Genomic DNA, 14,489 nt, shown 5'->3' with positions numbered 1-14,489 from the left:
ATATTTTGTCAGAGAACAACTGTTCTTAGCTCGTGCATGTGTGTGTGTGTGTGTGTGTGACAGAGACAGAGAGAGAGAGAGAGAGAGAGAGAGAGAGAGAGAGAGAGAGAGAGAGAGAGAGAGAGAGAGATCATCCTGGGTCAGGGCTCAGTCCCTGAGCATTTTCTTTTTTTTTTTTTTTTTTTTTTTTGCTCCAGGCTAGTGCTCTATCACTTGAGTCACAGCTCCACTTCCAGCTTTTTGCTGATTAACTGGAGTGTCACAGACTTTCCTGCCTGGACTTGCTTTGAATTGTGATCCTCAGATCTCAGCATTCTAAGTTGCTAGGATTATTATAGGCATAAGCCACTGGTACCTGGCAGCTCTTAGTTCGCTTTTTTAAGTAAGAGAACATTAATCAAGCAACAGACATTTTCTCCCTTTGGATTACATTTCTTTTTACACAAGAACTAGGTGATATGTAGTTTCTTCTTAATCCAAGTATCTACTAAGAGATAACCTACATAGCTTTGTTCTCCTCTGAAATAGTTATAGTTTCCTTCTCTTTAATTCAGCTTTTTCAATTCATAAAAAAACAGAGTACAATTAAAATCACACAACTTATTTTCCTTAGGGCTAAATATGTGGCTTTGTAATATGACATTTGTTGAGCATACACAAGTCATGAGTTCAATATCTGCATGATAGACAAAGATACACACACATAACGAAAATTTCAAAATGTCTTTTCAATCAACATTTGGTTCCACAAAGAAACAATTCTCAGGCTTTGATCCAAAATGGAATAAAATTAATTAGAATATAATGTCAGCACAGCATATACTTGCTCTAGAATAAATCTTCTGGAGAGAAAATGATACTAAGTTGCATTAAAGTTAAAATTTAACAAACTCAAGATTTCATCTTGCAAAGCAATCTATTAATCAGTCATTTCTAATTTTATTTGAGCAATAATGGAAAGAAAATACTAATCTGAATGAAATTATTGACTGAATAACTGTACTTACGTGTTAGATGAAAGATTCCATCACAGGCACTAATGTGAGATAAAAAGGCATTTCCCAGGCCCTGCCCATTGTGAGCTCCTTTCACAAGACCAGCAATATCCACTACATTTAGAAAGGCAGGAATTTTGCTGAAATACAAAGGATGGCTTCGTTATAATAAGTCAATGTTCAAATTTTGATAGTTTGCTGAGGTTACATAGAACACTGTTCATATATTTAGTAAATAAAAATTGAAGGATTGAAGTATAGTATGTCATAATGTCTGCAATTTATTCTCAAAAGTTCAATAAAGGATATTCATGGATATTCAAGCACTCTATATAATTTTGTAGCCTTTATATAAATCTTTCAGAGGTAAATTTTTTTAAAAGGGCACTAAGACAACTTGTGGAGTGATTTTAAGCATCAAATTAATTTTTTGACAGTTTAACAAACCAAGTAACACTAATCTAATGTACTCATACATGAAGATAAGAAAATTTTTCTTTACAATGATAACTAACAAACAAGGAATGATGGAATCATAAAATGGCCATTTTAAAAATCATCACAGTAATCACTGTGTTAGCATGTGTCTTAACAGGAATGAGGCTCTGGGTCTTATCACCACAAAAATAGAAAATAAAATCAACAAATGCTACAACCCTTAGATAGGGTTATATACTTTGATATGGGGAGGGACAGGGGAAAAAAAGAATCAAAGATTAATTCTGGACATTGATTTAAGCAACGAAGAAGATAATATTAAATTATGAAGTCCTGAAGAAGAAATTTGATACATAATAGTGTAATTAAAAGACCATGTTGGGGCCAGGTGCTCAAGCCTGTAATTCTAGCTACTCAGGAGGATGAGATTTGAAGATCACAATTGGAAGCCAGCCCACGCAGGAAATCTCCAATAAACTACTCAGAAAAAACTGGAAGTGCCATTGTGGCTCAAGTGGTAGAGGGCTAGCCTTGAGCAAAAAACCCTCAGTGACAGAGCCCAGGCCCAGAGTTCAAGCCCCAGGACCAGTTTTTTAAAAAAAGAAGAAAGAAGAACCATGTTAGGCACCTTTCTAGACATCCAAATACCAACAAGAAAACACCTAGATATGTCTGGAACTCAACAGGGTTAGAGACAGAAACCTGGAATTTATCAGTACTTCAAAATAGTGAAAAACTAAAATAAATCCTCAAAAATAGAGAAATGGTAAGTAAGCTATAGCATACTCATATTAACAGTACAAAATGGAAGTGTCATTAATAATTATTTAAATCTGTATTTTTAATCTAAAGAGATATTAGTACTCTTAGTGAAATAAATCTTATTCCAATAAAGGTGAACATATTTAGGGTAAAGCATGATAGGATATACTTCCCAGAGCATTTATACCTATTATATATATCAGGACGGTAGAGGTGATTTTTCATTCCTTTCATTATATATTTCCCTACTGTCTGAACTTCCTACTGTGAACCATATAACATTATTTTCTCCCTACTAAAAAATATTTTTCTAATTAAACATGTAATATAAGTATACTGTAAAAAAATGCAAAACACTATAGTATAATTAAGAATATGGTCAGCTCTCCTTATCACAGGTTTTGCATCCTCAGATGCAAGCAGAGATCAAGGATATTCAAGAAAAAATTACATTTGTATTATACCTGTGCAGATTTTCTTGACATTATTCCCTAAACAATAAACAATATGTATTACATAGCATTTATATTTGGAATTATAAGAAATCTAGAAAGGGTTTAAGGGATAAAGAAGAATGTGCAGAGGCTATATGCATAAAATGGTACAACCACTCTATTTAAGCAACTTTTAGTATCTGCAGTGGCTCTAGACCCAATCCTCAGTAAAACTCATTTGGAAATTCAACTACCCAGAGATAATCATCAATTCGTTTGTAATCTTCAATATATACTTTTTCCTATGGACATTAACATATACTGTAATTTTCACATAATATAGACTAATGTCACTACTTCATAATTCTCAGAAAAAATAATGGTAATGTTTGCTAACTGGTGCATCCTTCCTGTCCCCTTTCTCCATACTCAATAGGGCTGGAACTCTGAGCTTGGACACTGTCCCTAAGCTCAAAGTTAGGGATCTATATCACATGAACTAGAGCCTCACTCCAGGGTTTGTTTAAGATTTTTTTTCTTTCTCTTTTTTTTTTTTTTTTTTTTTGAGGGGAGGCAGTTGTGGGACTTAAACTTTCACTCAAGGCTATCACTCAAGCTCTTTAAGCCATATCCACTTCCAGTTTTTGAGTGGTTAATTGGAGATAATGAGTCTTATTATGACAGACTGGGCTGGCCAGCTCCAGGGTTTTTGTTTGTTCTTATGTGTGTGGTTAGTTGGAGGTAAAAGTCTTCCTACCTGGCTGGCTTCCAATAATCATCAGATCTCAGCATCCTGAGTAGCTAGGATTACAGGTATTGACCTGCCAGTGCCTGGCTCAATATTATTTTTATAATCATTTAAAGCAATATTCTATAATATTTTAAAGGAAAACTTCTGTTTGATTTTAAACATACCATTTAAGTGTATTTACTCAGCTGACACCAAATAAACAATGCCATAAAATACTTCTTACCTTGCTGGTTTGTGATATTGGCAAAGAAAGTCAAATCTTTCATCTGGCACTGGTACTCTGCTCTCATTAGGATCGATAGTACAAAATGGGAAGTTTTCTGCAGAAGCCTGACTATTAGTTAATACATTGAAGAATGTAGATTTCCTAAAATTAAAAAAAAAATTCAACCAATTCTTAAACTCATGTTTCAGAGCTCAACTAATATCTATGAGGAATACAAAGCAATCTACAAAGTTAGAGGTTGAGGAATAATACATTTTTACAACAAGAAATGAATAAAATTACAAGATATAATTTATAATTAGGTTATATTTCTAACTCAATATATATGGAGCTTGAAAAGAATGTTATAAACAATAGCTAGTCTCATATCATATCACAAAATATATTATTTCAGGAAAGGATGACATTGTCTAAAAAGAAATGTACTCTTGACTTATGCAACTGTAACTCCTCTGTGTACCACATTTTATAATAAAAATAAAAAATACATTATTTCATAATATATCTATTGGACTAGTATCATTTCACCTATATCTAACATAACCTTCCCTAGCATGAAATGTTGAAAGACATGTATCTAGCCAGGACAATCATATCTCAAGCAATCTGAATTCAGAGTCAGAAATGGTAGGTTGCGGTTTGGACTGTTAACTTACAAGGATTACTGGTAAGTCTAAAATTATGCTTTGTGAAAATCAAAATATGTATTTTTTAAGGCATGAAAAAATACTTAAATCAACATAAAATAATTAATATGGAATAAACTGGTGACTAATGACTAATTCTTATCACTAATGTCTTTTGAGGATGCAAATTCATATTAATACTAGCCACATTTATAAATAGTGTCAAAAACCATAAAACAAAATCCAAAAGAAAATGGGATTTTTTTTTAGAAGCTTGCTGACTTGTTTTGCACTACTTTTCAACTGCATTTGTAACAAAGACAGTAAAAAATTTACTATGGTTATTTTTCCTTGCTCCAACTGTAGTATACAAAAAGATTTTAAAATGAGAATTACTATTCTATAATCTGTTTTTGTTTTAATTAAAGATTTAAGGAAATGGCTAAGAATTACTTGGTATCATGAGACCAATGCTTGCTAACTCTGGTTGGTCATTCTTACATAAAAACATTTGCATATGGACAAAATTTAATAAATACAAAAGACAGTTGTAGCATGAATGAATTATGGATAACTATTTTTCTCTCTTTTCAAAAAAAATTGTAAGGTAAAAATGTCTATTCAGATGACATCCAATTAGCTTATATTCATCAGGAAAATCTGTACTTACTACAGTTAACTCATCTAATTGAACAGTTAAACCAGTCCCTTTATACAGTCCTATAAAAGGATGATGCACAAAAGCAATAACCAAGGCTTTTCTAAGTACAACTAGTGAAACTATGTTTTAACAATATACAAAGCTGTATCCACCCACAGGTCTTTAAATATTGTTACTGCAGACTAAACATTTCAGAATTAAGGAGAAATGGTGGCTAAAATACACACATAAATTATTGTGATTTGCTTAGAATACTTTTAGTCAAATCAATTGTTTTCAAATGTCCACCTATAACAAATCAGTGAGACAAAAGACAGGTACCCTCAGGCTTCTTATCAGGTCTACTAGTGTAGAACTCTGTGTTTTAAATATGCCTGAGAGGAAGCGACAACTTGAACCCAGGAGTTCAAGATCTGCAATGGTAACACAAGACCCAGGGTAAAGAGAACTTGGAGTTGGGAATATGGCCTAGTGGCAAAAGTGCTTGCCTCATATACATGAAGCCCTGGGCTCGATTCCTCAGCACCACATACATACAAAAAGGTCAGAAGTGGCACTGTGGTTCAAGTGGAAGAGTGTTAGCCTTGAGCAAAAAGAAGCCAGGGACAGCACTCAGGCCCTGAGTACAAGGCCCAGGACTGGCCAAAAAATAAATAAATACATATATATATATATATATATATGTATATATATGTACAAACTTTAGAGCCAACAAAAATAGGCTCTTTAGCCAAAGAAGGTCAATCTGAGTATTAACAAGAATAGCTATAATAGATTATTACAAATCAAATAATTTTATAGCATGTGTTATTATTCCTAGGGCAAATTAATCTGGGGCAAGAATACGGAAGAAAGCTATTTCCGATGTTATGTTACAGTTTAGTGAAATTAAAAGAAAAGAATGTTTCTGTACCCACAATCTAGTTATACTTTCCTTGTTACAAAAGGAAAGTATAATTTAAGAATATCAAGATTAAGCATTAGTAAATGTTTTTCTCTAACTAGTAAATGGGTTTTGCCCCTCAAAAGTACAAAGAATTCCTTGGCATCTTTCCCTAGGCAACCTGTCACTAGAAAACCTTAAAGCAATCAAAGTTATGAAGTGCCAGACCAAAGTCTTAACATTTCTTATGAGAATATAATAAAATTTAGCATAAAATTTGTAGTATCTGGTCAGGTACTGATAGCACTCATCTATAATCCTAGCTGCTCAGGAAGCTGAGATATGAGAATCTCAATTCAGAGTCAGCCAGGGCAAACAAATTCCAAAGATTCTTATCTCCAATTAATCAGCAAAAAGCTGGAGGTAGAGTTGTAGTTCAAGTAGCATTAACTCTGGCCTTGAGCAGAAAAGGCTGGAAATGCCTAAAGTTCAAACTCAAGTACAAGGATGGATGGGATTACAGTATCTAGAATCCAATAAAAATTTCCAGGCACACAAAAAAGCAGAAAAATATCTACCAAGACAGAATAAAAGTCAATAAATACAAATACAGTAATATGAAATGATGGAATTGGCAAACAAATGTCATAAATTTTGTAATATAATATTTTCTAGTTTTTCTGAAGGATATGAAGAGAAAAATAATGAAAAATGCCTAGTGAGAATTTTTGAATGACAAATACATTTGAAGGGCTGGGAGGTAGGTCAGTGGCAAAGTGCTTGCCTTGCAAGTGCAACATTCTGGGTTCAATCCCCAGTACCAAAAAAAGAGACAAAAGAAAAAGAAAAATACATTTGAAATGAAAAATACACTTGATAAGATTAACAGCAGATTAGCCACTATAAAAATTATACAAATGAATCACACAAACAGAAAAGTTGTTGAATAATTAGACCTTCACTGGGATGCTATCTAGGGAACTAACATACATGTATTAGAAGTTTTAGACAGGGAGCCACATGAAATACATAAAATGTATTTTTTTAAATACTAGCTATGGCTGGGAATGTGACTTAGTGGTAGAGTGCTTGCCTAGCATGCACGAGGCCCGGGTTTGATTCCTCAGTGTCACATAAACAGAAAAGGCTGGAAGTGCCACTGTGACTCAAGTAGTAGAGTACTAGCCTTGAGCAAAAAGAAGCTCAGGGACAGTGCCCAGGCCCTGAGTTCAAGCCCCAGGATGGGGGGGGGGGGGCGGGAAACTAGCCAAATAGTTTATGAATTTAATGAAAACCATAAACTCATAAACCTAAAATCTCAACATATCTCAAGGAAAAGCAGCATAAGAAAAACCACACAAAAGCACTAGAAAATCAAATTGTTGAAAGTCAGTGGAAAGATTTTAAAGGCAGCCACCAGAAACAGAACCATTTTGTTGAAGAACCAGTATTAAAATGACAACAGAGTTCTCATTAGAATGCTTGAAGACACTGGGCATGGTATTCCAAGCCAGTGATGCTAGCTACTTGGAAGGTAGAAATACAGAAGATCTCAGGCCAGCCCATGCTAAAGTGGGCTGGGAGGGAGGGAGGGCTCAAATGGAAGAGCACCTGCCTAGGAAGCATGAGGCCCAAAATTCAAACCCAAATGATACACACAAAAGTTACTAGACATCACCATTCCAAAATCAAGCTTGGTGTAGTGGTATATGCTTATAATCCCAGCTACACAGGAGGCACAGATACAACAATTGTGGTTCTAGGCAGGCCAGGGCAACAGCATTGAACACTGAGAAGTAAAAGGGCTAAGAAAGAGTATGACTAAAGTGGTAGACAACTAAGCAAATATGCTGCCCTGATTTCAATCCTCAGTATGGGCAAGGAAGAGGAAGGAAGGAAGGAAAGGAGGGAGGAAAGGAAAGGAGAGGAGGAAGGGAGAAGGGGAGGAAGAAAGAGTTGAAATAGAGATAGAGAGAAGCTGTGGCTCAAATGGTAGAGCACCAGCCTTGAGTAAAATAGCTCAAGGATAGCACCCAGGCCCTAAATTCAATTCCCAGGACCAGCACAAAACAGAGAGAGAGAGAGAGAGAGAGAGAGAGAGAGAGAGAGAGAGAGAGAGAGAGAGAGAGAGAGAGAGAGAGAGATCACAAAGCAGCTTTAATGCATAATAGCCAAAAGACAGAAACAACGCAAATGCCCATCAACAACAGAATGAGAAGCCCATGGCTCACATCTATAGTCTTAGCTACTCAGGAAGCTGAGAGTTGAGGATTCAAACGCAGCCTGGTCCAAAAGAATGAGTGACTCTTACCACCAGAAAGCCAGAAGTAGATCTATAGTTCAGCAGTCATAGAATACTAGCCATGAGCAAAAACAAAAAATCTCAGAGCAGTGCTTAGGCCCAGAGTTCAAGCCCCAGAACCTGAACAAAAACAAAGAAAAAGGGCTGGGGATATGGCCTAGTGGCAAGAGTGCTTGCCTTGTATACATGAAGCCCTGGGTTCAATTCCCCAGTACCACATATACAGAAAATGGCCAGAAGTGGCGCTGTGGCTCAGTGGCAGAGTGCTAGCCTTGAGCAAAAAGAAGCCAGGGACAGTGCTCAGGCCCTGAGTCCAAGATCCAGGACTGGCCAAAAAAAAAAACAACAACAAAGAAAAAGATGGGCAAAGTGCATATTCTTAGACACAAGTTAAAAGACATAAAGAGTACATTGTTCATGATTCCAACTGTTGGGGGTAAACTAATCAATCTATGGTGATAGAGATTAAAATATGAGCCTTTTGGGGAGGAGAATAGAGTAGGAATGGGTACATGCAAGCAATTTTTATATCCTGATACTGATATATATTTTATACTGATATATATTTTATATCCTGATACACTGATTACATGATATATATATGTGAAAATCTGATACACATGTTTCCTAAATTAAATCAAGTATTTGTTTTTGTTTGTTTTTTTGATGGTACTGGAAACTAAAGAAAGGATTTCTTTTTTGGTGTTGTTTTTTTGGGGGGTTGCAGGGCTTGAACTCAGGGCCTGAGTGCTGTCCCTGAGCCTCTCTGTGCTCAAGGCTAGCGATTTACCAGTTGAGCCACAGCACCACTTTCAGGTTTTGAGTGGTTAATTGGAGATAAAAGTCTGAAGGGGATTTTCCCGTCCTGGTTGGCCATCCTCAGATCTCAGCCCCCTGAGTTACTAGAATTACAGGCATGAGCCACCAAAACCCAGCGATTTTTTTTTAATAGTAATAAATATCCTGAAAATTCAATTAAGAAATTGCTGCAATGATTCAGGTAAGAAAAGAGGATAGCAGTTAGAAGCCAGCCCAGGCAGGAAAGCCCATAAGACTTTTATCTCCAATTAACCACCAAAAAGCAGGAAGTGGAGCTGGGGCTCAAGCAGGAAGTGGGGGGCTCAGAGTGACCCCCCCCCCTTGAGCAAAGAAGCTAAAGGATAGCACCCAGCAGCATCAGCTAAGCAAGGTAATTACTTCCATGTCCCCCTTACAGAGTGTACTAGCTGCCCTCCAATATCCATTCTCCCTTCTTTCAGGATAATGGAGTTAATTCAACATATACTTGTCAAAATAAAGACTATATTCCTAGCCTTCCTAGAACCTAAATTCTTTGCCTAAATTCTAGAGGCAGGAAAAGTAGTGTGGCAGTTTACAGGTAAAACAGAGACTGTTGCCTGGAATTCAAAACAGCTTAGCCGCAAGAATAAGGCCACATTCTAAGGACTGCTGTGCTAAGAACTGAAAGGAGCTTGAGTTGCTGAGGATTTCATAAAGCAGATCCACTGAGTAAAGTGGCCAATATGACTATTAAACACACACATTCACATTAAAAAAGCTTTAAGAAAAGATTATCTGACTTTTTTTACACTCTTAATTAAATTTAATCCCATCAATGCAGTGGTAACAACAATACTTATCCCGAAAAAAGTCTGGAATTCCAAAATGTAGTTTCTCCAAAAGTTCAAACTCACAATAATACATTGGTTGATGAGGAGCTAATTAATGAAGGGTCACTGAGATAAGAAAATGCAGGACAGAACTAAAAACAAAATCTCCATACTCCTAGTGAGATATTCTTTCTACTTCCTGAAAAACAAGTAGGTCTGTTTATATTAAACACAGTCATCAAAAGGAAGAAAACTATCCCATTGACAAACAATTACTGCCTTCCACAAATAATTACTGGATACCTACTATGTTACTAACACCAATCTAGGCACTAGAAATATATGAATATATAGGAACAACACAATCCCCACCTTCATGAAATTTAAAATTCTAATGGATGTGTGCCCAATAGTTTATTAGATAGGTATAAACCACTCAGGACAGACTGTTATGTAGTATTTTTAAAATATTATAATAGTTATAATATGACCTCTTAGTTTACCGGTAATTAGTCGTAAACTAAAAAGCAAACCTTCATATTCGCTCAGGTATCTAATATCAAAGGAATCTTTAAATGGTTTCTATATTGATTGAATGTCCTTGGTTTTTTGTTTGTTTTTTCCAGTACTGGTTATGTACCCAATCCTTGCACATGTTAAGCAAGCAGCTCCACCACTTTTGTTACACCTAAAGCCCTTTTCTTTTTATTTTGTTTTGAAACGGTCTCAAGGTTACCCTTTACCAATACTAGCCTCCAACTGGTGATCCTCCTGCCTCAATCTTGGTAGTTGGGATTCTACGCAGTACCACTAGGACCTTAAAAGGCTATCCTCTCTTTCCCAATATGTTTCCTGTGGACCTATTCAGAGTTACATGTGTACTATCAGACCTGTTTGCCTGGTCTAAATCTGAATCTAGGACCAGTAGCAAGAGATGAGAAATCTCCTGGCCCCTGTACTTTCTAAGGTTCAGTTTCTTCTATTCTATCCTTCCAGTAAGACTTTTTCTCTAGTTTAAAATTGCCAGAATTTATGTTTCTTACAAAGAACTTTATCTGATATTGTTCAATAAAGAGAAATCATTCTACAAAAAGGAGCTTTAAAAACAAACAGGATTGGGGCAGGGAATATGACCTAGTGGTAAAAGTACTCGCCTTGTATACCTGAAGTCTTTGGTTCGATTCCTCAGTACCACATATATAGAAAAAGCCAGAAGTGGTGCTGTGGCTCAAGTGGTAGAGTGCTAGCCTTGAGCAAAAAAGAAGTCAGGGAAGGTGCTGAGGCCCTGAGATCATCTATGTGCATTTGCATGTGTAAAGCCTTGGGTTCAACCTCAAGCATCCCCCTCCCAAATAGTGAATTTTATTACTTGCAAAGTATACCTCAGTAAGACTGAAGAGGAGAAATATTTAACTTAAAAGCATATACAGCACATTTACACTGAATAATAGAACATTTCAAGTTATTTTAACTCACTTGATAAACCCTATGGCTAAAAAGTTTATAAGAAAACTTAAGACTGCTGTAAAAAAAAAGTCTCATTTGAAGTAAAGTTGTATTGACTGCAGTGAACTAGGGCAAAGAACTCACAATAAACATCATATCTTGCTTTCAAACTCACTGATAGCACTTGTGCTTGACTGTTTTGCTTCTATTTCCACTATTTAGTCTTACTTTGCAAGCAGACTATACCACAGCAGGAAACCCCTTCAAAATGTAAACCACTCCAGCTCTAGGGAAAGACTGAAATTAGGACAACTACACTAGTTCATGATTTACATTAAAAAAGGCTAAGAACTGTCATATTTGATCATATCATTTTCTGATCACTTAGGATTCTATTAAAGGAGCTCCAAGGAATACACAGAACAAGATGGTTGCTTGTCACCAATCTAAAGGCCAAAATGCCCTGTTACCTTCATCACCTAATCACTTTGAAGACAGTTCACATCTTAAGATTAGAAAAGGTATATAATAGAATGGAAAGTACTGAAGAGTGAAAAGTTAAGGTACATGTGGATAGATATATACTATAAATTCAACACGTATTTCCTGTCACTTATTTGCAAATACATGATCCACTTTAATTTTTAAAATTTACCAAGGAGATCAGTTTGATCTTACAGCTTTCAGATTTTAATACCTCTTGCAAGAACCTTTTACCAAGCAATTTCTAATTTCATATTCAAAGTTATTAGCCATTTCTCCAGTAACAATTCACCCATATGAGACTTGATCTCCCAGGAACCAAATCTAACTCAAATCTAACTTATGAGACTTTTCTTTTTTTCTTTTTTTGCCAATCCTGGGGCTTGAACCCCTCGGGGCCTGAACACTGTCCTTGGCTTCTTTTTGCTCAAGGCTAGCACTTTGCCACTTGAGCCATACTGCCACTTCTGGCCTTTTTTTCTATATATGTGGTGCTGAGGAATGGAACCCAGGACTTCATGTATACCAGGCGAGCACTCTTGCCACTAGGCCATATTCCCAGCCCAAGACTTTTAAAAACTACTTCATAGCCTAGCCTAATGTATGGCCTCTGATGGCTAACCTAGGTAGCCAACCTACACATAGCCAAGGCACCAAACAAAATCAATTTTAAACTATGCCAGTTCCAATCAAATGCAATACAATGCATCTCCCAACAGTGTTTTAAGCAAATATAGATAATCTGGTTCATTGATATTTTAATTCTCAATTCTTCTTCCTCTGCATTTAGCAAAACAATGTAAGCAACTCAACTTTCAATACAGGATTTGCAGATAAGCAAAACTGAAATATATCTAAAGCCTAGTTTTACAACATTCCCAATAGCCCCTTTCTCCAATTTCAATTTTATTTACCTCATGAGTCTCCAATCTTATAACAAGAACTAAAATACTTACAAAATAAAATCCCCAATATCAACTTACCCAACATTTGGCAATCCAACAATACCAATTTTCAGTGAGGTCCCAAATCTTCCAATGATTGGAGGTGGTTTAATTCCATCACCTGCCTTTTTGGGGGGCATCTGAAATAACAAAAGTACAAAACCTTTTACTATTCCTGTAGACGAAGACACATTTCATCATGTTGGAGAAGCCAGGTGCCAGTGTCTCATGCCTGTAGTCCTGGCTACTCTGGAAGCTGAGATCTGAGGATCAAGGTTCGAAGCCAGACTGTGCAAGAAAATCCGAGACTCTTATCTCCAATAAAGCACCAGAAAGACAGAAGTGGAACTGTGGCCCAGTAGTATGGCACCAGCCTTGAGTGAAAAAGCTAGGAAACAATGCTCAGGCCTCAGTGCAAGCCTCAGTATACAAATATACACACCACTTTTCTTGGTCTGACAAATTGCTACTTGAATGAAGGTGTCTGGAAGCAGGTACAAAAATGAAAATCAAAGAAATGCCATTCTACCAACACCAACATCTAAATCACCTCTCACCAAACCATTCCTCTATTTGGACTCTGTCCTTCCCTATTTCCCCACAATTCCATTTTTCTGTACGAATGAACACATGTTATTGGAGTCTTCAAACCAAGTTTCTAACACATTTAACACAGCAAGTCTTCAAAAGTCATCAGTCTTCAAAAGCAGCCTCCAAAATCTATACTCTGGTTATCCCTAATCATAAATTTATCCGCTCAACTCCCCCCCCCCCCATGCTAGGGATTGAACCCAGTGTTTTATGCATGCTAGGCAAAAAGCTCTGCCTCGGGGCAGTAGCCTCAATCTCAGGCTACTGAACCTCCTGCTTCACTTGTCAAACTTTCTCCTCCTCTTGCTACTTCGGGCTCCAAGTTTCCCCGTGAGGAACTGATCCCACCTTAATCTGCAAACCGGAATCGCTGGGAACCTCAACGTCTTAGAAGCTGAGAACTAAAACTGTCCCTGACTGGTAGCTGGGTTGGATCTCCTAGGACCACGCTGTAGCCGTGCTCCTCAAGCGATATTCCAACCTCTGTCTGAAGGGAAGGATCTTCCTTCTCAGGATCCTGACACCTGTTCCAGGGCCAAACGAGGCCTCCAAAATAGCTTTATGAGCAAAGCCGGTCCGGTCCTCGGCCTACCCCTACCGATGGGTGGCTGGCCGCCGGGGCAGCGCGAGCCCTCGCCCAACATCCTCCCCCTCAGGTCTAAGACCGCGGGCGACCTGCCTCTGGGGAAGGCTACCCCAGGGCGTGCGACGACGAGGAACCGGCCGCTTTCTGGACCTGCGGCCTAGTCCTAGAGCGCCTCATTCATCCCCATACCCCACGCCACCCGCTGCCCTGGGCCTTTCCCGGCCGCCGGGCCGGGCCTGGCGCCAACCTCAGTGCAACCCGCCCGAGTGCCGAGGAACTCGCAGGGCCCGCAAGTTCCCTGGGGGAGGCCTCACCGTGCTCAGCGAAGAGGGTGACACGGGGTGCCAGACAGAGGGAGACTTGCCGGCTGCCGGAGGCGGGGAGGAAGGCGGAGAAAGCTCAGGCCCGGCCCCTCCACCCAAAGGCACGCACGACGGCGGAGGCGACGGAACAGGCGGGTCGGGCGGCACCTGCGCGCACGCCTTGCGCTCCCTCCCTCCTCGGACCCCGCCCATTGGCCCGAGAGACCGTAGGAGGCGGGACCAGGGTGGAGGCGGGATCTGAGTGGGCGTGGCGACACGGTGCCGTAGCCCGCTGGAGGCTGAGAGCGCGTCTTCCGTCCTCTCAGCACGTGGGCTTCTGGGCCGCACGCAACGCTTCCGCCTGGCTGCGCACTTCGCGCTGCCGGCCCGCACGACTCCGCCCGCTGGGCTGGGAATCCTGGGGTCCTGACCTTAAACGCGGAGGTCTA

The 14,489-nt window shown here is 38.5% G+C and overlaps 1 protein-coding gene across 1 annotated transcript in view; it reads right to left on the bottom strand.

The window, feature by feature from the left end:
• Ola1 (Obg like ATPase 1) overlaps positions 1-14,211 on the bottom strand; it is a 116,647-nt gene extending 102,436 nt beyond the window's left edge. The window contains exons 1-4 of the mRNA XM_048345229.1: positions 14,053-14,211; positions 12,601-12,701; positions 3,604-3,747; positions 1,008-1,135 (exon numbers count right to left, since the gene is read on the bottom strand). Coding sequence (XP_048201186.1) covers positions 1,008-1,135; positions 3,604-3,747; positions 12,601-12,701 — 373 coding nt within the window. The 5' untranslated portion in view covers positions 14,053-14,211. The remainder of the gene's footprint in view (positions 1-1,007; positions 1,136-3,603; positions 3,748-12,600; positions 12,702-14,052) is intronic.
• Between the last annotated feature and the right edge of the window lie 278 nt (positions 14,212-14,489).

This window comes from Perognathus longimembris, chromosome 4 (assembly GCF_023159225.1).
Source record: "Perognathus longimembris pacificus isolate PPM17 chromosome 4, ASM2315922v1, whole genome shotgun sequence".
Lineage (NCBI taxonomy): Eukaryota > Metazoa > Chordata > Mammalia > Rodentia > Heteromyidae > Perognathus > Perognathus longimembris.
Note: the sequence above shows the minus strand (reverse complement) of the source record. Positions and strands in the feature narration are given on the sequence as shown.